Source organism: Podarcis liolepis, assembly GCF_965112155.1.
Source record: "Podarcis liolepis genome assembly, chromosome: 3".
Classification (NCBI taxonomy): domain Eukaryota; kingdom Metazoa; phylum Chordata; class Lepidosauria; order Squamata; family Lacertidae; genus Podarcis; species Podarcis liolepis.
In genome coordinates, this window is record NC_139557.1 from 118890648 (window position 1) to 118918580 (window position 27933).

The following is a 27933-nucleotide window of genomic DNA, read 5'->3' on the forward strand; positions in this document are numbered from 1 at the left end:
GTGACCCCCTGGACCAGAGCACACCAGGCACTCCTGTCTTCCACTGCCATGAGGTGGCCAAAATATTGGAGCCTCAGCTTCAGGATCTGTCCTTCCAGTGAGCACTCAGGGCTGATTTCCTTCAGAATGGATAGGTTTGATCTTCTTGCGGTCCGTGGGACTCTCAAGAGTCTCCTCCAGCACCACAATTCAAAAGCATCTATTCTTCGGCGATCAGCCTTCTTGATGGTCCAGCTCTCACTTCCATACATCACTACTGGGAAAACCATAGCTTTAAGTATATGGACCTTTGTTGGCAAGGTGATGTCTCTGCTTTTTAAGATGCTGTCTAGGTTTGTCATTGCTTTTCTCCCAAGAAGCAGGCGTCTTTTAATTTTGTGACTGCTGTCACCATCTGCAGTGATCATGGAGCCCTAGAAAGTAAAATTTCTCTTCTATTCTTTACTGCATTCATATCCACACAGATCTCTCCCCCCCCCCCTAATTTGCTGTTGTTGTTGTTTAGTCGTTTAGTCGTGTCCCACTCTTCGTGACCCCCTGGACCAGAGCACACCAGGCACTCCTGTCTTCCACTGCCTCCCGCAGTTTAGTCAAACTCATGCTGGTAGCTTCGAGAACACTATCCAACCAACTCGTCCTAATTTAATCCCCACAATAACCCTGTGAGGTAGGTTAGGGCAGGGGTCAGCAAACTTTTTCAGCAGGGGGCCAGTCCACTGTCCCTCAGACCATGTGGTGGGCCGGACTATATTTTTTTTTGGGGGGGGGAAGGGGAGAAATGAACAAATTCCTTTGCTCCACAAATAACCCAGAGATGCCCTTCCTGGTAATCACAAGCGAGTGGTTGTTCTCCTCAGGTTCTGATTTTGGACTTCTATGAGCCTCCTGGATTAGGCCAAGCACCTGCCCAGACTCCCCTGTGAATTCCCTGCCTGTGGAAAACCCACAAGCAGGATCCGGGCGCAAGAGCCCCTCTCCCCTCCTTTGGTTTCCAGCAACTGGTATGTCAGAAGCATGGCTGCTAGTAGACATCATAAGTCCTTTCCTCCATGGATTTGTCTAATGGTCTTTTAAAGCCATCCAAATTGGTGGCCATCACTGTTTCCTGTGGGAGAGAGTTCCACAGGTTAACTAACACCCTGCGGGAAGAAGCCCTTTCACAGAATCATAGAACTGTGGAATTGGAAGGGACTATGAGGGTTATCTAGAACAACTCCCTACAATGCATGATTTTTGTTTGCCCTGTGCGGCATTCGAACCCACAACCTTAGTTTAAGACTGAGTCTCATGCTCTAGGGACTTGAACTACCCCGCCTATTTTTAATCCATCACGAATCTCCCACCATTCAACTTCACGACTGTCTCGAGAGAAAGAGAAAAATCTTCCTCGTCCCCTTATCTCCATACCATAGCATTATTTTTATAATCATGGAAAGGAAGGGTGGGGAAAGGAGGGGTGTGCAGGATCGGGCCTGGCGGGGTGCCTCTGTGCGCGCAATCCTTGCCCAACCTCCCCTCCGCCCCAATCATGCCCCATCGACACCCGCAGCGTTTACTTGAGAGTAAAACAAACGGTCGAATTCGAAAGCGCCCCTTTGCGCTTTGGAGAGATGGGCGCGCCACCCATCTTTGCAAGCCAAGCAACGATCACATGATTTATCTATGGGGTGGGTGGGTGGGGGAGGAAGGAGGGAGGGAGGGGTGGGGAATCACGTGCTGCCGGGTCAGCTGCCGGAGAGGCGCAGCGCCCACGTGGGCTGAGTCAGCAGGAGGAGCCTGCACAACCGAGACGACCCAACCGGCAGCTGTACTTAAATAGGGGGGGACCTGAACTCTCCGGTTTTCTCGGCTTGGCTCAGATCCACTTCCCATCTCAGGTAAGAGCAACGCTTTGCTCCTTCCTTAGGGCAGGGCGTGGCCCCGATCCTGGCCGCCCTGGCTGCTGAGAGTGTCTATTAGGGTGCGGGAGGAAGTGGCCAGGGTGGAGAGGTTTGCAATATTGCGCAAGGCGTGGGACCCTTCCCTCTCCTTTTGCCAAAAAAATCCTTTCCCAAATTTTCAGCAAGTGCCGCGGGGGTCTGCCCCATGTTCCCCGCTTACTCGCCGGTAAAGAGTGTGCGTGGATCGTGGCCCCGGGCGCGCCCAAGACTCAAAAACCCGCTTTGTTGGTTTGTTGTTTAAGAGTAACCAGAGCTAACCTTCAGACTCTGTAAATCCGGCCTCTTGTTTTGTTTTGCAACAGTTACAGCAGGTTTGCAAAAGAGTTTGGCGAATCTGATTTGCTTCCTTCCTTCCCTAAAGGAAACCGATGAAGCGGTTGGGGTTTTTTTTGGCGGGGGTGGGGTGGGGTGGGAGGAGAAGTAGACTTCAAGGTATCTGGGGGTGGAAAGCGGCTGGGTGTCTCTTTCTGGAGGGCCCTCTGTACACGCTCTCGTGTCCTGGGCTCACTCATATGCAAAAGCTTCCCACTCTGTTATACAAACAGGTTTTGTTTTCCTTCCACCTCCAGTTGCTATGCTGCGGCAGGTTTTCCGCAAATGCAGTGCAAAGGCAGTAGGGTGTAGTGGTAAGAGCAGGGGTAGGCAACCTAGGGCCCATGGGCCACAAGCGGCCCATGGGGGTTGTTTAAACGGCCACCAAGCTGCCCGCTTGACGAGTCCCCGTGCACTGCGCTAAACCAGTGTAAGGGACCACTTTCGCGGTGCTGGGCTGGAAATCACGTCTGCACATGCTCAGATGCCAAAAATCGCTTCTGTGCAGACGCAGACATCGAAAATCGTGTCTGCGCAGACAGACGCCAGAAATCGCAGCTGTGCGTGCTCACATGCGCGCATGATCTGGCCCATGGAGGGATCTCTGCTGGAGTCAACTGGCCCAGGCGAGGTAAACCTTGCGGACCCCCGGGTTAGAGTGTCTGGCTAGGACCCGCAAGATCAGAGTTCAAATTTCCTGCTCAGCCATGAAGGCTACTGGGTGTGGCTTTGGGCTAGCCAATCTAACCTACTTTTCTTTCTTGAGACCTGCGGCAGTACAATGGTACCTCGGGTTACATACGCTTCAGGTTACAGACTCTTCAGGTTGCAGACTCTGCTAACCCAGAAATAGTACCTCAGGTTAAGAACTTTGCTTCAGGATGAGAACAGAAATTGTGCAGCAGCGGGAGGCCCCATTAGCTAAAGTGGTGCTTCAGGTTAAGAACAGTTTCAGGTTAAGAACAGACCTCCAGAACGAATTAAGTTCTTAACCCGAGGTACCACTGTATGCAAATTTAATTAATAATAATAATAAATGAGTCTTCACAGGGCTGTTGTAATTATAAAGTGGGGAGGGGGAGAACTATATAACCCACCTGGAAATCCTTGGAGAATAGGTGGGGTATAAATCAAATATATTTGGGGCGCTGTTTTAAAAAGTGGGGCCACACCAACCCTTCACTGCTAAATAGTTTTGCTAAAGGTATGTTCATAATACTGAAGCTGGTAATAATGTCATCCTCCTTCTCTAAGCCAGAGTTGGGACAAACTGTGGCTTGCCAGATTTTGCTGAACTAAAGCTGCCACCATACCTGACCATTGAGCATGCATGCTGAAGGAAGTTGAAAATCCAATATCTCCTCTCCGCCTGCTTAACCCCAGTTCCCATTACTCTGAACATATTGCACATTCTGGGACCCATAACAGGTTTTGTGGCCTGACCTTAGGGGAGTTGACCAGTGGCACTGCCTGTATTTTACACACAACCCCCCCATGGCTGGGAAAAAAATTGCTAATCTAGTCTCATAATGCATGTTTGGGCTTTAGGGAAGACGGAAATTGAACCTTTGATGTTGTCCTGGACGGCTCTGTTTTTTGTGTGCGAGAGAGGAGAGATGGCAAACAGGAGGAGGAAGATCTTCTCCAAGGGTGGGGCTTCTTATATATCTGATTTTGAAACTCAAGGCCTGCTCCAAAAAAAGGCTTATAAGGAAGCCTCATTAGCATTGGAGTGTTGATAAGCTTATTTAAGCTTGCAGCTTTAGTCAGATGATCCAATTGCCCTTTATCCAGGGCCGTTCTGATTTTATTTTTAAGTTTTTTAAGTAGCGTGAAAAGGATCTAGGGGGGCAATTTGAAAGCTTGTTTGGACCAAGATAATGGCCTTTTAGACTTCCTCCCCATGAATAGGAGTTCGCTTTTTGAATACAGTCATACCTCCTCCTGCGAACGCTTCATGTTGCGGTTTTTTTTTTTTGGGTTAAGAACGTGGCAAACCTGGAAGTGTTTACTTCTGGGTTTTGCTGCATGCACAGAAGCATTTTGCATGGTTCACACATGTGCAGAAGTGCTCTATTGCGCTTCGCACATGCTCAGAAGCGCCGCTCTGGTTATGGACTTTTTGGGGTGCAAATGGCACCCGGAACAGATAGTCTGCCACCAGAGGTACCACTGTAATAAGAATTATATGTCATAGGGGAAGGAGAGGGAATCAGCATTTTAGAGATGCTTAGGTGGGGCATGGCCAAAAAAAGATTGGGAACCACTGATCTAGAGGTCTTAGTAGACTGCAAGCTTCACGGGAAGCAGCAGCAAAAAAGGTATGCAGTTCTAGGCTGCAGCAACAGAGGTACAGTGTCCCTCTCAAGGCAAACTCATCCCTCCAGGTATTTTGGGAGTACAACTCCCATTATCCCTAGCTAACAGCATGAGTTCGCATCCTGAAGCGAACACAACCCGCGTCTGTGCGGGTCATGATTCGCCGTGTCCACACATGCGTGTGATGTCATTTTGAGCATCTGTGCGAGCAGCAAAACCTGGAAGTAACGCGTTCCGTTACTTCCGGGTCGCCGTGGAGCGTAACCTGAAAATGCTCAACCCGAGGTATGACTGTACAGTGGTACCTCGGGTTAAGTACTTAATTCGTTCCGGAGGTTCATTCTTAACCTGAAACTGTTCTTAACCTGAAGCACCACTTTAGCTAATGGGGCCTCCTGCTGCTGCTGCGCCGCCGGAGCACGATTTCTGTTCTTATCCTGAAGCAAAGTACTTAACCTGAAGCACTATTTCTGGGTTAGCGGAGTCTGTACTCTGAAGTGTATGTGACCTGAGGCACAACTGTATTCTGTTTATAGGGTAAAGTGAGGGGGGGCACTAGAAATGAGTGTGGAACCAAGATGGCAATCGCCTGAAAATGTTTGGGGCCCACAGGTGTGACTAATTCTGAGCTAGGTGGACTTAGTAGCCTGACGTTATATCAGGAAACTTCCTCTCTTCCTGTGTAGAAGTTTCTGTGGCCTGGCTTTCCTTAGCAGCAAAAAGATTTGAAAATGCAACCAATCTGGTCCCAAGCCAAGCAAACTAAGTGATGTAATTTCCAGGAACTGTGAGCTTGTGTCTAGCTAGCGTATTGGTGGGGTGTGTGCTGTTATTTGCAAAAAAAAAGATTGGGAGGAGTCTGGCAGGAGGTGTCCATGGTGGAAGAAAAACAAAAGGGCAGACGTGATCTGTATTTAACTAGTGTTTGTAGGTATAAACCTCAAGAGTTTTGCATGCCACCCCTGAACAGCTGTCCATGGAGGCGCAGGTCAATTCTGTGTCCAGGGCAGCTGTCTACCAGCTCCATCTGGTACGCAGGATGAGACCCTCCCTGCCCGCAGACCGTCTTGCCAGAGTGGTGTATGCTCTGGTTATCTCCCGCCTAGACTACTGCAATGCGCTCTACGTGGGGCTACCTTTCAAGGTGACCCGGAAACTACAACTAATCCAGAATGCGGCAGCTAGACTGGTGACTGGGAGTGGCTGCCGAGACCACATAACACCGGTCCTGAAAGACCTACTTTGGCTCCCAGTACGTTTCCAAGCACAATTCAAAGTGTTGGTGCTGACTTTTAAAGCCCTAAATGGCCTCGGCCCAGTATCCCTGAAGGAGCGTCTCCATCCCCATCACTCAGCCCAGACACTGAGGTCCAGCTCCAAGGGCCTTCTGGTCGTTCCCTCCCTGCGAGAAGCGAGGTTGCAGGGAGGGAACCAGGCAGAGGGCCTTCTCAGTAGTGGCTCCCACCCTGTGGAACGCCCTCCCATCAGATGTCAAGGAGATAAAGAACTTCACAACTTTTAGAAGAAATCTGAAGGCAGCCCTGTTTCGGGAAGTTTTTAATGCTGTTTTATCACATTAATATTCTATTGGGAGCGGCCCAGAGTGGCTGGGAAACCCAGCCAGATGGGCAGGGTGTAAATAAGTTGTTGTTGTTGTTGTTAAACAGAAACTTTACCCAGTGATAGGGAGACACTGCAAAGGGCTCAGTGACACAACACTTGCATGCAGAAGGTCTCTGGTTCAATGCCTGGAGAGCTGCTTCCAGTCAGTGAAGGCAATACTAAGGTAGATGGGCCAGTGTTCTCTGACATGGAAGATGGCATCTTGCTATGCTCCTTCATGGGTGCGTCTCCTTTAAATTGCAGCCCTTTGGCAGGTTGGTTGCAGATCATAGAAGTTTAGAGTGGGGAGGGACCATAGCGGTCATCTAGTCCAACCCCCTGCAATGCTGGAATCTTTTGCCAAACGTGGGACTCGAATCCGCAACCCTTTTAATAAGAGTATCAGGCTCTACTGGGTGAGCAGGTATGGAGTTCCACTGATAGCCTGGCAACTCCTTTAGCGGGAGGAAGGAGAAATGGGGTGAAATGCAGCCCAGGGCCTGGGGGTGGAAAAAACCCTCTTGCTGATCTGTGGAAGTTCTCCTAGCCTGAGGCCCAGAGGTTTCCACCCACTCAACCCTCACATCTCTGTTCCACTCTCCGCAGCTTCACCAGCTCAGACACCAGACGAGGTCTTTTTTTGGCTGGCTCCTGTGGTTTTAGCTGACATTTTGGTTTCCTGGAGCAGCCGTGACATTTCTTGGTGGGGAAGGGGCACAGTAGGCGTCGGTTGGCTGAGCAGCGAATGGGATTTGCAGTTGGGCTAATTGCGTGCCGATTCCCCCCCCCCCCAAGTGGAAATAAAGACACATGGCACAGTTATTAAGGTTAATGGGCCACAACTTTATTGGTTACAGGTGATGAGTGGTATTGGCTTAGGTATTGGTCCTAACCGACTATCTGGCTTCAGCCTGTCCGCTTGAAGTCCGGGAAGGGTTAACCACCAGTAGGGGGAGTCCTGCACATCAACTAGGAACTCTCGCGGGGCCACCAATAGGGGGCGTGGCATAGGCCCTCACCTCCCCAGGCTTCGGACGGGGCCACGCCACCCGTAATCCTTTACCGGACTACCCTTCAATATGCGGGGCAGGTGATGGCGCTTCCTCCCCTCTTCCATCTACAAAACATTGCCAATGCCTAACCGCCACCCTATTTATACACAGATATACCCTTAAGACGACGCGGGTGGTGCTGTGGGTAAAACCTCAGCGCCTAGGACTTGCCGATCGCATGGTCGGCGGTTCGAATCCCCGCGGCGGGGTGCGCTCCCGTCGTTCGGTCCCAGCGCCTGCCAACCTAGCAGTTCGAAAGCACCCCCAGGTGCAAGTAGATAAATAGGGTCCACTTACCAGCGGGAAGGTAAACGGCGTTCCGTGTGCTGCGCTGCCTCACCAGAGCAGCTTTGTCACGCTGGCCACGTGACCCGGAAGTGTCTGCGGACAGCGCTGGCTCCCGACCTATAGAGTGAGATGAGCGCACAACCCTAGAGTCTGGCAAGACTGGCCCGTACGGGCAGGGGTACCTTTACCTTTACCCTTAAGACAGGTTTTGTGAATGAAAAGACAATGGGGAGGCTTTTCCATTTTCCTTTGATGTTGCGGAGAAAACATTTTGTCAGTTTGGGAGCCAAAATGGCTCCAGGGCTGCCCTCCTGTGCTGCCTCAGACATGTGGCCCATACATTTATGTACGTGTTTGCCTGGCAAGTCCATGAACGTTTATTATAGACCTTAATTTATTTTTTTCACTGGGCTCCCCAGCTTTCATCAGCCGGCCTGGGCAGCATGCACAGTGGTCAGGGTGATGGGAACCAGAGTCCAAAACACTAGGTTGGAGAGGGCTGGGGAACACAAAACCTGGCCCAGAATCCTTGTGGGGTTATGTCCGATGAAGCAGATTTGTAGAGTTGGAAGCAGCATCTAGTCCAGTGCAGGAATCACAGCTTAAAAATCCCTTTCTGTGATGTGGAAAGCTTGAAAACATGCCTGTCTTACGGACAACAGAAACAAGCTCTTCTTGCATGTATCTGGGAGAAGGGGAGGAAGACACTCACCATGAAAAATCGCTTCAGAACCACAAATCTGGGCTGTGGGACCCAGATTTCTGGCTGTCTTTCCACCTCTGCTTGCTTTTCAAAGAGCTGGGCCTTTTGTGTGTGTGTTTTGTGTGTTTAGAAGGATTTATGTTCGTTTTTACTGGGGCAGGGAGGGGAGAGAAGAGGCCTGCGTAAACGGGTTCAAAATCAACTCCTATCGTAAATGCAGTCCAAAGTCTGCTTGTTCCTATTGTCTCTGGCGAAGTCACGAGTTGGTTGTGACTTGTTTTAACCTGGGAGGAGGTTGGAAGAAGCAGTCCTTCGCTCATCATCTTAATTCTTGGATCCTTTTTTCGAGGCTTGCACACCTCATCTTGAGGGTTTTGTTAACTCCTCTGGTTCCCCCTTTTAACTATCGCCTGCTTGCAACTTCATCGCCGATTGTATTTTAAAAAAATAAAAGGGCACTGGCAGATGGTGCTTTCTGTTTTGGTGTCATTTCTCAGGGGTCTCTCAACCACATCTGCATCCATAAAAGCCCAATTTCAAGTACATGTGTCTCAGGAACCCTGACTTTAAACCTGACTTTAAAAAGTCTTGGAGATGCAGTAGCAGGTTTGGGTGAAGATTATCCTCAAGCTCACGCTTAACATTATAACTTTCCTCCACTGGAAAGTGCTGTGTATGTACCAAGACATTTGTCCACCTAGCTCAGGCATCCCCAAACTCGGCCCTCCAGATGTTTTGGGACTACAATTCCCATCATCCCTCGCTGACAGGACCACTGGTCAGGGATGATGGGAATTGTAGTCCCAACACATCTGGAGGGCCGAGTTTGGGAACGCCTGATCTAGCGCAATACTGTCTACACTCATTGGCAGCAAGCAGCTCTTGAGGATTTCAGGCAGGGAAGCAAGCCCAACCCAGTTAATCAATCAAATATTTCTTACGGTCATAGACCAGCATAATTAGGGTGGGGTACATTCATTTAAAATGTGTAAAACGTTTTAGAAAGCTAAAATTCTTAAAACAGAAGGTATATGTTGTAATAAACGAAAATCTGCCCTTATTCCCTTATGGGGGACACAAGAGCCCTCATAGAGTCCTTTGTAGGTTCTCCATCGGTCGGAGGAAAAAAATAGAGGCCAACCGGAGAATTTTGAGAAGCAAAGCAGCTAGTGAGCCTGATCTTTATTGAACTGTTGCAACAGGGTGCCCCCTTCATACACAGGAGAAGGAGGAGACCCAGAATCAAGGTGTGTCTGCCCTTATATAGACATTTTCAATTGCCCATCTTGGAGTCAAAGATCACCCCTACATCACAGAAGGGGTATAGATCAAAACCACCACCCCAGATACATCATACCTAAATCACAGAAGAGGCAGTCTACAACAGAATTCTGAGTGCGTTGTTTAACCCCTGTCTGGCAGGTTGCCTGTTAATGCTCACTTGATTGGATACCATGGGGAGCCTGGCTAGTCTTTTGTGGTTCAAATACTTGGTTCCTGAGCCAGGTCACAGGCTCACCCTATTCACACACAGATATACCCTTAAGACAGGATTTGTGAAGGAAAAGGCAATGGGGAGGCTCCTCCATTTGACCTTGCAGAGAAAACACCTGGTCAGCCTGGGAGTCAAAATGGCTTCATAGCTGCTGTCCTGTGCAGCTTCAGACATGTGGCCTATATATCTATGTACGTGTTTGTTTGGTACATTTATGAACCTTTATTATATACATAAGACCTTTATTTATTTCAGTATAAAAGACTACACTGGTACCTCAGGTTACAGACGCTTCAGGTTACAGACTCCGCTAACCCAGAAATAGTACCTCGGGTTGAGAACTTTGCTTCAGGATGAGAACAGAAATCGTGCTCCAGCGGCGTGGCAACAGCGGGAGGCCCCATTAGCTAAAGTGGTGCTTCAGGTTAAGAACAGTTTCAGGTTAAGAACGGACCTCCGGAACGAATTAAATTCTTGACCCGAGGTACCACTGTATAAGAATCTAAAAGAAGGGTTAGGAGCGTTAAACAGATATGGAAGAGCATAAAAGGTTAGTATGTAAACGGCTATGGCTATCAGTTTACAAAACACTCTGATATGAGTGTCCATTAAATCTAGTTTGTGGCACAGGTCATCATCCGACGAATTTTGAAGTCAACATCTAGAGAGCTACAGGTCTGAGGGACGCCATATTTCAAGCAGTGAATATTTCTGCCTGAGAGTGTTTATGGGCTCTTATGGGCTGCTGTGTGTTGGAGCGTGATAGCGAAGTCGAGTGAGTCATCGGCTGACGGAAGAGGAAGAACTCTCCTCTGCAAGGAAGAAATGAAAGTTGCAGGTTGTACAGCCTGGGTATTCTCAGCCTTGTAACCAGAGAGTTTCTCCTTTCTCATCTGTTCGTGGAACTGTTTTTAAAGAAGCTTCTGTACTGCAGCTCATCTGCATGTGAAATGGGGAAATTGACAAGGGCGCAACCTAACACTCAAAGCATCTTGAGTGAAGCAGCTGGCACTGTGATAAAACTCCCAGTCTCCCCACAGAGTAACTGTCTTTAAAACTGTCTTGTGGGAAGTTTCTGAGTTTGGCAGAACTCTTGAAGATTTCATTGGGAGCAGACAGGAGCTTAGAAAGGAGGAAGGTCAAATGCAGGAATATCGAACCTGCAACCTTAGCATTATCGACACCACACTCTAACCAACTGAGCTATAGTACAAACCGAGTGGCAACCCCATATTAAAACATATGTAATGTTGGCGTGTGTTTTAATCTGCTTTTCAGTTTATTGCTGATTTTCCTTATTTTTGGAAATACAGTGGTGCCCCGCAAGACGAATGCCTCGCAAGACGGAAAACCCGCTAGACGAAAGGGTTTTCCGTTTTTGAGCTGCTTCGCAAGACGAATTTCCCTATGGGCTTGCTTCGCCTTTTTTTTGCTTCCCCCCCTTTTTCTAAGCCGCTAATAGCCTTTTAGCCGCTAAGCCTTTAATAGCCGCTAATAGCGCTAAGCCGCTAATAGGGTTGCTTCGCAAGACGAAAAAACCGCTAGACGAAGAGACTCGCGAAACGGATTATTTTCGTCTTGCGAGGCACCACTGTAGTTGTTTTTAGCTTTCTTTCTTTTTTCCTTCACCCCCTGATAATTTCATTGTTTTCTTATTTTTGTAAAATTCAGTAGTAAGCAGAACAATTTAGGGGATTGCAGTGGAACTTCCCCACTGAACTTCCCAGAACCCTCCCGCTTTTAATTTTAATATTTCACTCACTTCCTTAAAAGCAGTGGGGAAGTTAGAGGCAGTGGGAATGAGCTTTACGTGTTCCATTTAGTGTTGAAACTTTTAAAAAATAACCAGGCTGGTGCCTGTCTGGCTTGCTCTCGGTGCAATTCAGCAAAAAGTGACGGCCTGTTTTCCTGCATGTGACTTGGGTTCTGAGATAATGCAAAACCCAAGACGCTTTAGCTGATCTCTGAGTTGCAAAATGTGCTTGCCTGTCTTTAGATAAGAGTCTGTCTGCCCCAAGAGAGGTTTGCAAGCACCATCGGCTCCTTTCCCTTACACCAGACAATCAAGATCGCAGCTAATCCTGTCTGTGTCAACTGACCACTAGTGCACCTGATAGAATCCTAACCTGACTCAGAGCACAGCTGACTGGTCAAAACCAAATACCATTTCGGGGTTGATGTTAGTCTAGTTATCACCAAGGCTTGAAATCTGTTTGGGCCATACTGCTTCCTAGTGGAGGCTTGCTAACCTAAATACAGTGGTACCTCAGGTTAAGTACTTAATTCGTTCCGGAGGTCCGTACTTAACCTGAAACTGTTCTTAACCTGAAACGCTACTTTAGCTAATGGGGCCTCCTGCTGCCGCCGTGACGCCGGAGCACGGTTTCTGTTCTCATCCTGAAGCAAAGTTCTTAACCTGAAGCACTATTTCTGGGTTCGCGGAGTCTGTAACCTGAAGCGTACCTGAGGTACCACTGTAGTCCTTCCCTATCACTGTTAGAAACTCAGGCATATAAGCTAGGTGCCATGTGGCTCCTTAAACCAAGGTTTAGGTAAAGGTAAAGGGACCCCTGACCATTAGGTCCCGTCGTGGCCGACTCTGGGGTTGCATTGCTCATCTCGCTTTATTGGCCGAGGGAGCCGGCATACAGCTTCCAGGTCATGTGGCCAGCATGACTAAGCCGCTTCTGGCGAACCAGAGCAGTGCACAGAAATGCAGTTTACCTTCCCGCCGGAGTGGTACCTATTTATCTACTTGCACTTTGATGTGGCTTTCGAACTGCTAGGTTGGCAGGAGCAGGGACCAAGCAACGGAAGCTCACCCCGTCGCGGGGATTTGAACCGTCTGACCGGCAAGTCCTAGGCTCTATGGTTTAACCCACAGCGTCACCCGCGTCCCAAACCAAGGTTTACAAGTTATCAAAACAAAATGTCTAGTTGCCATTTGGGGGGCAATATATCTATGAAGTCTTATTTTTCTCTGTAAATAATTTTTTTACCAAAAATAAAATAAGGATACAAAAAACCGAACCACCATCTAACATTTATACTTCTAATAAAAAAATCCTACTATTTTACAAACCTTCTTTTGGGGTTCTTTAAACCTCAAAACTACCTTCCACCCCCTTCTACTAGTTTTTTACATCTTACCCCATTCTCTGCATTTTATCATTTTTATCCACTTGTTCACTCCTTTACATTCTCTATTTCTTTACTACTTACAGGTGCTTAATCTAAACCTGCCAGTGTACCAGCTTGTTTACAGTATTTCTGCACATACGCAATAAATTTCCCCCACTCTTTTTAAAACTTCTCATTGTCATAGTCTCTTGAGTTTTGCTGTCAGTTTTTGCCACTTCTGCGTAGTCCATAAGTTTTATTTGCCATTCTTCTGTTGCTGGCAACTGTTCTTCTTTGCATCTTATTTTTCAGATGTGATCTTATTTTTTAACTGTGATTGATTATCTGTTAAACATCTGACTAGTTCAGATGACAACCTTGAGTTAAGGAAAGAACTATGAGAAGTTAAAGTAGAAAAGTCACTTGAGGGGACATTTACTGAGACCACCTGTGGGCACCATAGAAGGTGTTGCGCAGACTCAGTGCTGTTGCTGGGTGACACATTGGTGGCCCTTGTTTTGCTCTGTGTCTGTACAGTCGTACCGCGGATCCCGAACGCCTTGTGATTCGAATGCTTTGGCTCCCAAACGCCGCATACCCGGAAGTGAATCTCTGGTTTGTGAACGTTCTTTGGAAGCCGAACGTCCGACACGGCTTCCGATTTGTGCAGGAAGCTCTTGCAGCCAATCGGAAGCCGCGCCTTGGTTGTCGAACATTTTCAGAAGTCTGAACGGACTTCCAGAAGGGATTCCATTCAATAACCAAGGTGCGACTGTATTGCTGATTACAGTGGTACCTCGGGTTACATACGCTTCAGGTTACATACGCTTCAGGTTATAGACTCCGCGAACCCAGAAATAGTGCTTCAGGTTAAGAACTTTGCTTCAGGATGAGAACAGAAATCATGCTCCGGTGGCACGGCAGCAGCAGGAGGCCCCATTAGCTAAAGTGGTGCTTCAGGTTAAGAACAGTTTCAGGTTAAGTACGGACCTCCAGAACGAATTAAGTACTTAATCTGAGGTACCACTGACTTTCCATGAGGTGTTTTCTTTTTACTCTTCTAGCTCACCCAAGTTTGTGGTTAAAAAACAACACACACTCGTCATATACTTTGCCTTACACACCTTCTGAAGGCCAGAGGGGTTTCTTAATATGACATCACTTCCACCCCTACCTGCTCATCTGGTTTCACTGACTTCCTAGATGCACCGTTGAAAAACTCTTGTCTCCTGTGTGCCTCTTCCTCAAGCAAAATGAAAATCTTGTCTCTCTTTAATTGGTCCAGATTGCACGATGCAGTTTTATATACAATGAGCTGAGATCTCTGGCTAGTCAATAGCCCAAGACTGTTGACTGCAGTATGCAAAACCACCCCCAGGCAAGATAGCATTAGTCAAAAAGATGCATGCCCGTAATTACTTATAACATTGATATGCTCTTTTTAAAAGAGTGATGTGCAGCTTTATTGTTCGTTCGTATTTGGCAGTTTATCAGTCATGCAACTTAAATTTGCTTCCATTCTTTTCCCCCACCCCTTAGGGTTCCAGTTTCCAAAATGTGGCGGTCCGTGGTATCTCTGTGTCTCCTGGTGGTCCTTACGGGCGCTCGCAGTGTCCCCATCTTCCCCCCTCTCTCTCACGACATGGTCAACTACATCAATAAGTTGAACACTACCTGGCAGGTAAGTACCAACTTTTGGCTGGCCAGTTGGGATGGCGGGTGACACTGGCAGGAGAAGGAACTGTTATACCTGACCGAACGTCTCCACCCCCATCGTTCTGCCTGGACGCTGAAGTCCAGTGCCGAGGGCCTTCTGGCGGTTGCCTCACTGCAAGAAGCAAAGCTACAGGGAACCAGGCAGAGGGCCTTCTCGGTAGTGGCACCCGCCCTGTGGAACGCCCTTCCATCAGATGTCAAAGAGATAAACAACTACCTGACATTTAGAAGACATCTGAAGGCAGCCCTGTTCAGGGAAGTTTTTAATGTGTGACATTTTAATGTATTTTTAATCTTTGTTGGAAGCCGCCCAGAGTGGCTGGGGAAACCCAGCCAGATGGGTAGGGTACAAATATATTATTATTATTATTATTATTATTATTATTATTATTATTATTATTATTATTATTATTATTTATTATTAATTATTAATTCTTATCTGCCCACTGGGATGACAGCAAGGCAGATGTCCCATTCCTGAGCTTTCCCCCTTTTTTTAACTTCTCAACATGCTGCAGATCAGGTGGTAGAATGGCAGGCTTGCTTTCCTCCAAGGTGAAGGGCGTCTGACTTAGCTAAGCCTGGCAGAACAGCTTACTCTATGGCTTTAACCCCTTCCAGGCTTTAATGAAGAGTTGAGCATTTTGGTTATGAGGATAACTACAGTTTGTTCTGGGGTTCCCAGTTCATGTCACCTGCCCTTCTGCCAAGTTCTCGGCTGTGAATTCAACATAGGGGTGGAGAAGGGAGTGATCAGGTCCTCATCGCAAGACAATTCTGCAGGATACTCCTGTACAATAACTATTGGAGAGTGTATAGTGCTAGCTTGGTTCTCAAACTTAATCCGTTCCGGAAGTCCGTTCCAAAACCAAGGTGTGTTTTCCCATAGAAAGTAATGCAAACTGGATTAATCCGTTCCAGACCTTTAAAAACAACCCCTAAAAGAAGAATTTGACATGAATTGTACTATCTAACGAGACGACTGACCCACAAAATGAAAGCAATAAACAAAGTACTGTACTGTAAAATCAATAATTTATCAATTTATCAATTGTAGATGATAAAAATGAAAATGTATTTTTTTCTTTCTTACCTGCTTTGGCTAAAGTAGCTTTGCAGCTTTTATCCATTTCCGCAGTCACACAGTCAATAAATCAGTAGCTGAACTGGGTTCCACACAGTCACAAAAAACAAGAAAAGCCACAAAAATAAATAGCAAAAACAGATAGACCTAAGTGCAGCGCTCAGAATGCAAGCGTGGCACTCAAATTCGAAGCGTAACACTCAAATCAGAGCATATTCAGCTTCCGAAAAAAGTTAGCAAACTTTTTTCTGTGGTTGCATTGTTCGGGTTCCAAGTTGCTCAACAACTAAGCCGTTTGAGAACCAAACCAATCATGTTTCTGTCTTTTCTTAAAGGCTGGGCACAACTTCCACAATGTGGACCTGAGCTATGTGAAAAAGCTGTGTGGCACATTCCTGCATGGCCCCAAACTACCAGAAAGGTGAGTTTTCTGTTCCTTACCTCTAGATACCCAAGGCTGCACAAATTTCCTGTAACTCTGGACCTCTCCGTTCAGTTTCCAGACACAGGTCTAGCCTGCTTTTTAATGAGGACGATGCTTCAGATATTAAGTGGAGCAAAATATGGATTCCATATTGTCAAAATGTGAAATTGATTTAATAATTGCAGTAATATCCCTTTGGGGTTCCTTGCTATTCCTGACCCCTCCCATCATCTTCTTAAATCGCTGCCAGAGGGATTTGGTCACACTTTGCATTCAAAAGATTCCAGGTTCAACCCCTGCCATCCCATAGTTGGTGCTTTGTCTCAGTACCCTGCAGAGCTGCTGGGTAGATGGACCAATGGTTTGTCTTGGTGTGTTGGGAAAATATTGAGGTTCAATACCCTGGAACCACTGACAGAGCTTTGCCATTTTCTGAAACTCGCTGGCGCTGCAACGCCTAAATAAACATGTTTGATTGACAATTGGAGTCTGGATCTTATTTGCTGTCCAGGCGGAACCCACAGAATATTGGGTATTGAATCCCAATATTTCCCTAACGGGTCTATGGTGGTTTCCTATATTCCTAACCTTTCAGGTGGGGAACAGGCTGTGAGTTTTCTGGGCTTTTTGGATTACTGGGTACTTGGCGTGGGTGAGACTTTCAAGACACATTTATATCGGTGGCAGCTGATAATCTAATGGAAAACTGTTTGCTGGCGTATGAAACAGCAGTTTATCTCAGCAACTTCATGTTTTTAACTTAATGAGTTCTGGGAAGCAGTCTTATTACCAGTATGGGTGTTTTGTTTTGTTTTTTACTTTTTATTAACATAATTTTAGTACCACTCTTACTTGATAGAAAACATCTACGTAGTGTGCAAATAAATCTTAAAATAATTGTTTGAGATGGCAAGCATGCAAGTCCACATTTTTATTATTTACATTGTTATTTACATTGGAAAATTGCAATGTTATTCTGCAAAGTTTTAAAGAAACATTAAAAAAACCTAACCTAAATGAAGAGAGAGAGAGAGAGAGAGAAATACAAAGTCCTCTATAACAGGTAAATCTTAATTTGTCCCACACAGAGAAAGGGTCCTGCATCAACTAGCTAATTAAAACTAATTTTATTTTGTGAACCATCCTGCGATCTTGTGATGAAGGATGGGTATATGAATTTAATAAATAATAATAACAACCTACCATTACCTTCAATTAAAAACAACAACAACACAAACTGCCTTTAATAAAAATTAGGTGTTTTTTTTTATATATATAATTTTTATTAGTTTTTTAACATCATTTTCAACAGTAATTAAACATACTTCTACATCTTATTCAATTTTTTTGACTTCCATCAATCCTGTCTGAAAATTTTCCAATCTAGTCTCTTAGTATGCATTTCTTATTTTCCCTATCTATTTTCCTACTTTGTAATGCTTCATATATTTCTCTTTACAAAACTTCTTGTAGTCCTACTAGCGTAATTTGTTGATTACAGTTGCTCTTCAAATAATTCATATACGTCTTCCAATCTTCTGTAAATCTCTGGTGTTCCAGAATGCATGATAAAATCGCAAGCCAGTGTAAGCTTGCTGAAATGAAGAAGGGTTTTAGCAGGTGCAGAAAGCAAGACAGAGAATGGGCCTTCTTAATGTTAATGGGATGAGAGTTTAAGAGGAGTTCTTGAATGAAATCTGGATCTCTCTCTCTCTCTCTCTCTCTCTCTCTCTCACACACACACACACACACACACACACACACATTCTTTCATTTATTCATGAGGACTAGCGTCCCTGTTCTAAAAGCAGATTCCATATGCAAAAGGGCATTGATTATCAATCATTCTTTATTAAGGTCCAGAGACCCAAAAAATCATTACAAAGCAATCATTACAAAGCAATGCACAAATCGTGATAGTGCATTGCATTGCATTGATTATCATATTCTTCCCCCTCCCCAGTTTTTATTTATACTTTCTGCATTTACAATTTCCCCCCTCAAGTACAAAACCAATACATTAATCGCCAGCTTCCCTTTCCCCTGCTTCCATGGTTCATTCTAGTTCCCCCATCGCTGCTGCATATTCTAATTGCCCCTTATTCCCTTTTCAAGAAGGCATTAAGTTCTTGGTTGGACTTGGTGTGGGGCACCATCCTGTTTCATGTCTTGATCTGGAAAAAGAAGGTGTTATGTACTGAGGTTCTCACCCTGGGTCAGCAAGGGGATACTGTAGATAGTTATGCAAATAAGGGATCGAAAGTGACATTCAGTGATTGGATAGTTTTAGAAAATTGTTACAGTTACGTTGTACTGGAGCTCTATATAAGCAGGCTGACTGAACCCTTCAGTTCAGTTCTGTTCTGGCCTGTGAATAAACAAGAGCTGTTTGAAGAATCGCTGTGTCGTCTGATATGTTCACCCACAATTTAACAGAAGGAATGCCCAGAACGTTAATCTGTCGCTCCTCTTTCCGCACTCCCAATTTTGAAATGCACATAGGATTGGATTTTTCAATGACCTGGACCTGCCTGAAAGCTTCGACTCGCGGGAGCAGTGGCCAAAGTGTCCGACCATCGGTGAGATCAGAGACCAGGGCTCTTGTGGTTCCTGCTGGGTAAGGCAAGAGTTTTAAAGCCTCTCCTTTGCCAGGGTATGAATTAAGGGGCTCCACATCTGCTATTATCTTTCTTTCTTTCGTTCTTCCTTCCTTCCTTTTTAGGGCCATGTTTTACCTCCAATTTTGAAGGCAGCAACACTTCTGAATACAGTGGTACCTCGGGATGCGAACGGGATCTGTTCTGGAGCCCCGTTCGCATCCTGAATAGAACGTAAGAGGCGCGTGCGTGGGTCGCGTTTCACTGCTTCCGCGCATGCGCGTGATTTTCATTTTTGACCGCGCGCGCATGCGCAAGTGGCGAAACCCGGAAGTAACACGCTCCATCACTTCCGGGTTGCCGCGGAGCGCAACCCGAAAATACTTATCCTGAAGCATATTTATCCCAAGGTATGACTGTACAGTGGTACCTCGGGTTAAGTACTTAATTCGTTCCGGAGGTCCGTACTTAACCTGAAACTGTTCTTAACCTGAAGTACCACTTTAGCTAATGGGGCCTCCTGCTGCTGCCAGAGCACGATTTCTGTTCTCATCCTGAAGCAAAGTTCTTAACCTGAAACACTATTTCTGGGTTAGTGGAGTCTGTAACCTGAAGCGTGTGTAACCCGAGGTACCACTGTACCAGTTTCTGAAAACTGCTTTTACGTTCTGTTAAAATGCTTTGTAAAAGCAAATTTCAAAGCAATGAATGGATATAGTTTGAGACAAAGGTTTGCACATGAATCTGTGGGGAAGCATGGAAGAGGGCTGGTCTTGTGTGTGGCACAATATGATCACTGCTGTTGTACCATTTATATTTTTTATTTTTTGGGGAAATCCTTTTAATACAATTACTCGGTGTGTATACAGCCCAGGCAAATCTGAAGTTCTTTTTATAAAGTTCCACAGATCTGAATCGGAGAAGGGTAAGCACCATCTTATTGTCTCCTAATAAGAATCAGTGGTGCTTTTTAAAAAGTGCTGTTATGCTGGGAATGTAGCCAACCTATGCAAGCAGCATATACAGTGGTACCTTGTTCTCAAACTTAATCCGTTCCGGAATTCCATTCCAAAACCAAGGTGGAATTCCATTCCTAAACCATAGAAAGTACTGTAATGCAAAACTGATTAATCCATTCTAGACTTTTAAAACAACCCCTAAAACAGCAATTATGGATTTTACTAGCTAATGAGGCCATTGATTCATAAAATGAAAGCAATAATCAATGTACTGTACCATAAAATAAATGAGACAGTATTGTGGATGATAAAAACAAAAATTATTTTTTTCCCTTACCTGCACTGATGATAGTCATTGTTTGGATGGGGGGCTTTTATCAATTTCCACAGTCGCATAATCAATCAGTAGCTGAACAGGGTTCCACACAGTCACAAAAACAAATTAACCGAAAAAGCCCCCCAAAACGCAAAATAAATAGCAAAAACAAAAGCGCCAAACTTAATCCGTTCCAGAAGTCTGTCTGACTTCTGAAATGTTCTAAAACCAAGGCACAGCTTCTGATTGGTGCAGGTGCCCCAGAAACTATAGCCAATAGCCTCATTGGACGTTCGGCTAACAAAAAACGTTAAAAAACGGGAACACTTACTTCCGGGTTTCCAGCGTTTGAGAACCAAAGTATGTACATATGCAAATTTAAATCAAGTCTCTGCCCCGAGGAATTTCCAGTGGGAAAGGGAGGGGGAAAGGCAAGCTAATGGTGATGGAGGACGGATGCAATTGCACTTGTTTAATTATAGTCTGGCTTTGCGGGTGAGGCCTAAGGGGTTATTCTTCAAGAGTTGGCTGGGCCGCTCCTTACTCTCTTGATTGCATTCTCTGAAGGCTTTTGGTGCCGTAGAGGCCATTTCTGACCGGGTTTGCATCCATACCAACACCAAAGTGAATGTGGAGATCTCTGCAGAAGACCTGCTCTCTTGCTGCGGCTTTGAATGTGGAATGGGGTAAGTTCTTTTCCTGTGTCTTCACCTTTCAGAACAGCGACACCCCAGCTCCCTCTGTATCCCGACTTTCCAGAATAGCAACCCAAGCCCTTCCTCTGTTTGAGAAGTTGCTGCATTCGGGAATACAGGTGTCCCTTGGTTTTTGAACAGCTTCGTTCTTGGAACGTTTTGGCTCCCGAACGCAGCAAACCCGGAAGTGAGTGTTCAGGTTTGCGAACTGGAAGCTGAACGTCCTCCGCAGCTTCCGATTGGCTGCAGGAGCTTCCTGCAGCCAATCCAAAGCTGCACTTTGGTTTTTGAAGTTGAACCGACTCCTGGAAAGGATTCCATTCAACTTCCAAAGTTAAAACTACTCCTGCCTATTTCCCCCACGGATCTTCGCGATGGCATTGCATAAATCGTTGCTTCCTTGCAGGTGTAACGGAGGGTATCCTTCAGCCGCCTGGAAATATTGGACGGAGAAGGGTCTGGTGTCTGGCGGCCTTTATGACTCCCACGTGGGTGAGTTTGTCTCCCGTAGCAAAACAGAAACTGCATCAGCCCTCAACCCCACCTAGTGGTTTTATCTTTGTCCTACACCTATGCGGGCACACACACACATGCCCACTTGTGAATCAGAGGCACCCTGCCTCCATCCACTGGAAACAGTAAACTGGGTTTAATGCTGCCAGGGAGTTTACGGTGGACCAGAAATTCAATTTGCAGTAGATGGTTGGCTTAGGATTCCCTGCGTTGGGGGGGATGTTTGAGAGTTTTGTATGTGGAACAAAATTAAAAAATTCCTTCCAGTAGCACCTTAGAGACCAACTAAGTTTGTTATTGGTATGAGCTTTCGTGTGCACGCACACTTCTTCAGATACGTGGAAGAGATTGTGAAGGATGTTTTTGGAAGATTATGCTTATTGACTTATTTCTGAAAAGTTAAACATGGCTTGCTTGTAATAAAAAACAACTGCTACTCAAAGCTGTTGACAAAGAGAATGGGATTATATTGTGTCATCGGTAGAAAGAATCCTTTAAGAAACTTTCAGAAGATAAAAGTCAGCAATAAACTAGAAGCAGATTGTAAAACAGAGCACCTGCCCCCTTGTGGCTTTCTGCCCGGCTGCTAAAACATTCCTGTTCAGGGTGGATTTTGGAGACATCCGTGGCTTTTAAGTTCCTGTATACAGCCTTGTGTGAAAACTGTTCTGCTGGTATAAGAGTGATTTAAATGTATGGGGTGGAAATGGCCATGGTTTCATTTCCCTTTTAATTTGCAGTTGGCTACTTTAAAAAAATAAATACCGTATTTTTCGCTCTATAACACGCACCAGACCATAACACGCATGTAGTTTTTAGAGGAGGAAAATAAGAAAAAAAAATTCTAAACGAAATAGTGGATATATGATTTTTGTGGTTAATGCTGTGGCCACAGACATGTGATCTGACAGTGAGTTTGGAGTAGCCCAATGCAAAAATCCTGAGGATCCATGTGGATCCATGCTTTGTAACCACGGAGGAGGAAAGGAAGGGGAACCATGGATCCTCTGCTCACAACTGCAGCAGATCCCCCCCGCCACCCGCAGGCATTCGCTCCATAACATGCACAGACATTTTCCCTTACTTTCTAGGAGGAAAAAAGTGAGTGTTATGGTGCAAAAAATACGGTAAATCAGGAAGGCGTGCCTTAAAGGAAATAGTTCTGTTCTGCCGTTTCCTGCAAAAAAAAAAAGTCACATTGGCGCCTGAATTGTGGAGCGGGAACAAAATTATGCAGATGTACATGTTTTATTTTTGACTGGAGGATATGTTGGTGTCCCAGCCACAGGGTGTCTGGCTCTATGACCCCCTGGATGGAATTTGACTTTTGTATTTTTGCTCCTGTCCCAACAGGCTGCAGGCCATACTCTATCCCTCCTTGCGAGCACCACACCAATGGAACTCGACCCCCCTGCACCGGGGAAGGGGGCGAAACCCCAGAGTGCACGAAAAAATGCGAAGATGGCTATTCTCCATCCTATAAAGAAGACAAGCACTACGGTAACAGCATTGCTTCGTGGCAAAGGCCAGCAGTAACAATGCAGTTCCTTGTCCCTAAGTTTGAAATATAAAAGACACAGCACAGAAGGAAAAAGGGATGTGGAGGGTAGAGGAAGGAACACCAAGGTCAGGCACCACTCATTCGTGGTTAACAAGAGTTCTTGTTGGTGGAATAGAAACGAATCAAAGGAAAAGTTTCAGCAGAGGCAGCAAAGCAGCCCTGCTTCCCTTTGGCGCAGCCTGATGGAATCTTTAAAAGGCTGTTTACATTGCATGCTCAGGGCTGCAAGCTTTAAAGGGCTTCAATTTAACTTTGTGTCTTGTTTTACAATCCAGTACAGACACCCAGGGCAGCCTGTTTGAAATAGCAGCCCTAGAAAAGCGATCTGATTAATGTGGACAGGTTTTTAATTATGACAGAGCCTGCAGTTTTAGGACTTGACATTTAATCCGGTGCTTAAGATCCCCTTTGGGGATGCAATTCTGCCGTAAAGGTAAAGGGACCCCTGAGCGTTGGGTCCAGTTGCGGATGACTGGGGTTGCAGCGCTCATCTCGCTTTACTGGCCAAGGGAGCCAGCTTCCGGGTCATGTGGACAGCATGACGAAGCCACTTCTGGTGAACCAGAGCAGCGCACGAAAACGCCGTTTACCTTCCCACCGGAGCAGTACCTATTTATCTACTTGCACTTTGACGTGCTTTCGAACTGCTAGGTTGGCAGGAGCAGGGACCGAGCTACGGGAGCTCACCCCGTCGCGGGGATTCGAACCGCCGACCTTCCGATCGGCAAGCCCTAGGCTCTGTGGTTTAGACCACAGCGCCACCCGCGTCTGCCATGGAGAGCAGGTATTCCTAAAGGCGGTTCATAGACCAGGGGTGTGACTTCACCATCCCTGGCATCATTGCCTATTCTGGTTAGGACTGACAAGCAGGGGAGGTTATAGGCTTGGCGTTCTGTCCTGTTCTTCAAAGTGTGTTTCTAGTCCCTGTGATTTAAACAAGGCCTGAGGATGCCTCCTCAGGAAACCACAGCTACTGTGACTCGAATCCCAGCTGGGCACCTCGGGTCAAGCAAAGGGAAGGTGGGAACTCTACAAATCTGATTTTGATTTTTTAAAAATGCTTTGAATTCTTGCTGATTTGGAGGTTGCCTCCTCTTGTCTCTGCAGGTGTAACTTCCTACGGCGTGCCCCCCAACGAGGATATGATAAAGTCTGAAATTTACAAGAACGGGCCAGTGGAAGGAGCATTCGTCGTTTACTCAGACTTCCTCATGTACAAGTCAGGTAAGGCTATTGGTTTTTTATTATTATTTCTGAATAGATTGCCTGGCGCTTTAACTCTTACAGCAGGGGTAGTCACTAGATGTGGCCCTTCGGACCTCGCTGCCTGGCCCCTGGGAGTCTGTTCGGGCCACACCTCTTCCCTAGAAGAAAAGGCGAACGGGTAAACCCTCCACAAATATGGAGTGGAGTCCTTAAGGTGGTTGGATGGTGCCTTGCACACCTCCTTCTGGAAACTCCTGGAACCAACCTTCCCTTTTTTTGCGGGAAATTCCCTTATTCCTGCGCCATTTCCCGCTGATTCCCGCTGCTATCTCGGATTGTTAGATATCCCATAGACTGTCCCCGGGACAAGTGAGGCTGCTGATCCCTTATTTTCAAGGCTGCTGATCCCTTATTTTCAAACCTGAAAGTTGATAGCTATGCTTTCCTTTCCTTTATACCATATCAGCGAGGCCGAGCGGGTGGGTCTTGTTGTCTGGGTAGCCCAAGACCTCCATACACACCACCCAGGCTTGCACCCCAGGGTGCTGCTAACCCAGCAGTTTGACTTCACCCATGTTCGAAAGCACACCCCATTGTCTTTTGAGACAGACTGATGCCAACATCAAGAACATCTGTGGAGTTGCTCCATCCCACGTCCCTTTGCTCATTTTGGTTTTTAGATGTAGTTACAGTCTATGCTGGTCCCGTGGGTTACCCGAGAGGCAAGGTCCATGTCCGGTCCGTGGACAAAGGTGCAACATGGAGGCAGTCTGTAGTAGCTGAAGCTGGGTGCAGGGCAGGGAGTCGGGTGAAGTCAGGAACAGGCTTGCAAGCAGGGAGCCAGGGCTGGTCAGGAGCTCAGGCAGGAAAGCAGGACAGGGTTCAGGCAGGAACTAGCAACCAACAATGTTGCTCCCGCGACTTGGGACTGGGGCTGGCCGACTTTTATCTGCCCCGAGGCATAGGGCGGCCCCGATCCTCTGGTGACTCGCCTCTCCTGGCCTGAAGATGAGCACTCCTCCTGCAGGAACTTAGTTCCCTCTGCCTCTCTGCCCTGAGCCTCTGCAGCTCAGGAGAGGCTGGAGGGTTACCGGACCCAGAGGCAGCCTCAGCTTCCTCTGACGGGGCTGAGAGTGGAGCACCTGCAGGCAATGGGTCCTCAGGAGCCAGAGCAGACTCAGCTGGTGCCTGCACCTGAGGATCCAGCACAGGTGAGGACCCTTCAGGCTCATGCCCCATCCCCGGCTCAGCTGGCTCTGGAGGCTGGGAATCCTGTGCAGGCTGGGATTCCTCAGGTCCAGCATCCGAGTCCGAATCCCAGGCCATCACACAGTCACTTTCTTCCATTATTGCAGGCGTATATCAGCATGTCTCTGGAGAGCAAGTTGGCGGCCACGCGATCCGAATCCTCGGCTGGGGCGTTGACAACGGCACTCCCTACTGGCTGGCTGCAAACTCCTGGAACACCGACTGGGGTGAAAATGGTAGGTGGCCTTACGGGGCCCTGGCGTGTTCAGGTGATAACTTGCTAAGTGGCTGGGCTGTGTCTTTGCAGGAGAAAAAGCGTCTTTCATTTCTTTGTATACTGTTCGGTGCCAAGGCTGTCGTGAAAACATCTGACACTCAGCTTGATTTCAAAGAGTAGCTTGTGTTTTTTTATTATTAAAAACAATGCCTAATACCTGTAGTGATTTGCATAAGTCAATGAGAGTATCTGGAACAAGACCCAATCAATGAGCTATTCCTTGTCTTATGCCAGGGGTGTCCAAACTTTTTTCAAAGAGGGCCAGATTTGATGAAATGAAGGGCCATGAGGGCCGACCGAAGTTGTTGACCTTTTTTTAAGATTGAAGTTGTGGGGGGGGGGGGTTAGGATTTTACGCCAGGAAATAGAAATAAACTGCCACTGAAGAGCAACTGTAATCGACAATTTACGCTAGTAGGACTACAAGAAGTTTTGTAAGGAGAAATATCACAAAGAAGATAGACATTAGTTATGATATTTAAATGTAGCAGTGAAAGTCAGAAATGTGAATTAAGTGAAAAGATTGGAAAATTTTCAGATGTGATTGATGGAAGTCAAAAAAACATTGTATAAGATATAAAAGTATGCTTAATAATTGTTGAAAATGTCATGTTAAAAAACATAGATATATATATGAGAGAAATAAACTGCCACAGGGGCCAGATTAAACCGACCAGCGGGCCGGTTTAGGCCCCCGAAACAGACTTTGGACATGCCTGACTTATGCAAATCATAGCAGTCAGGAATTGTTAAAAGGCAGCTTCTGTGTCCCATCTTGCTGGCACAAAAACACTCCAGGGTTTAAAAGGTTGCTTCTCTTTGCCTAGCTGAGAGCTCTCAGGCTTGGAGACCCTTCACTAAGGCATTATTCCTCTACGTTCCTCCTAGGCTTCTTCAGAATTCTCCGCGGAGAGGACCACTGTGGAATCGAATCCGAGATTGTCGCTGGCATCCCTCGGACCAGCCAGTACTGGAAACAGCTGTAAAACCGCTTTTCTTGAATCCAGCCAGTTAGCCCTTCTGCAAATAATCAATTGATCGTACCTGTGGAGAAAATAAGCGGCCGGGGTTGCGAAAGTTTCATGCAAGACATTTTAGACTTTGGCTTTTTTTATTTTTATTATTAAAGCTTTCGGATAATTTTTGGTTTTTAATTGTGTTGCGCTGCTCCCTCTGGCAAAGTCTGCCTTTGAGCCGAGAGGCCCGTGGCTTGGGTTCGACACAAAGTCTTCCTGGGCTGCCAACGACAGACAATTTGCAGAGCTGAATTTGGGGAGTCTTCCAGCACAGGTGGAAGTGAATGCAGCCCCCATTCATTCTTTTACCACCTCAGTGATGATAATCTGAAACGTCTTCTTCCAAGCCTTAATTGCAACAATCCTCTGGAATTTCTCTTGAGTTGCTGCAGAGCCAATACAGTTGATCCAACGGCCTTGGCTGCTGTCTCCCAGTGCCAAGAGGTTAAAAGGGTATGTTTCCCCAGCTGCCTTCATCTCAACATGCCCCTAAATTGGGTAGGGGAAAAGTGAGGAGGTTTCAGAGGCCTATGGCCTTATTTCTGAACCAACCCAGCCCCCAAAGTGTGACAGACAGCCAAGCGCTCCTCCTTCTCTGTTGCAATCTCCATGTGAAATGTTGTTTGATTTTTTAAAATCTGGCTTTATTGGATTACCACGCCATCATGTTCGCTGGTGCCTGAAAGCCAGCTTTCGATTATAATTGCATTTAACAGCGGCAGGAGGGAATGACTCTGCCTTTGTTTCGTTTTTAAATTAAGATGTTAAGTGATGACACTCAATGTTTTTTTAAATCACCTATTCTGTTAGGAGAGCTGGGCTTGTGCATGAGCAGCTGGTAGTTACGTAAAGAACAAACCTATTTTTGCTATTTCAAATTACCAAGTTGTGTTTTTACGGAAATGAACTAAAGCATGCAGCCAGCGGTTGGGAATAAGACAGATACATTCGTCTTCCTCATTTCACTAGCTTCCAACTTGAAATACCACCCCACCCCTTTTTTTGCATTTGACAAGAACCATGTATTACAATTGGCTGCTCTTGCGATCACAAGATTTGTCAATTTGTCTCTTCTCTCTACAATAAAGGCCGCATTACCTGGCTATATAGTAAGTTCTTATTCTTCCCCCTGGTGGCCAGAAACGGTTTTGGGAAGTGGTATGTATTACGCAGCAGTTCTGGGGTAAAAGTTTTACGCTTCCTGGTCTTGTGTGCATGCCTGCCTCCTTAGCTACTGCTGGTGGAGAAACTGGTGTGATGATAAACCCCAACCTTTACTATAGAGCTCCATATACAAAATGCTGTACTTTTAAAGCACGTTCATTCCCTCAAGGAATTCTGGGCGTTGTAGTTTGTTGCGGGTAGCTGGGGACTGTAGCTCTGTAGGAGCCGAACTACAGTGCCCAGAATTCTTTGAGGGTAAGAACGTGCTTCAGGGTTGCGCTTGAATATTAGAGCTGCTATTTTGGGAGGGGAGGCTGCATACATGT

The 27933-nt window shown here is 46.3% G+C and overlaps 1 protein-coding gene across 1 annotated transcript; it reads left to right on the forward strand.

The window, feature by feature from the left end:
- Positions 1-1694: 1694 nt before the first annotated feature.
- Positions 1695-27546, forward strand: CTSB (cathepsin B). The gene is made up of 10 exons (XM_083494763.1): positions 1695-1877; positions 14371-14512; positions 15967-16052; positions 18558-18672; positions 20495-20613; positions 21029-21114; positions 22489-22635; positions 23804-23920; positions 25258-25386; positions 26316-27546. Exons 2-10 carry the CDS (start codon positions 14387-14389, stop codon positions 26411-26413), a joined length of 1023 nt encoding a protein of 340 aa, XP_083350889.1. The 5' UTR covers positions 1695-1877; positions 14371-14386; the 3' UTR covers positions 26414-27546.
- Positions 27547-27933: the final 387 nt, after the last annotated feature.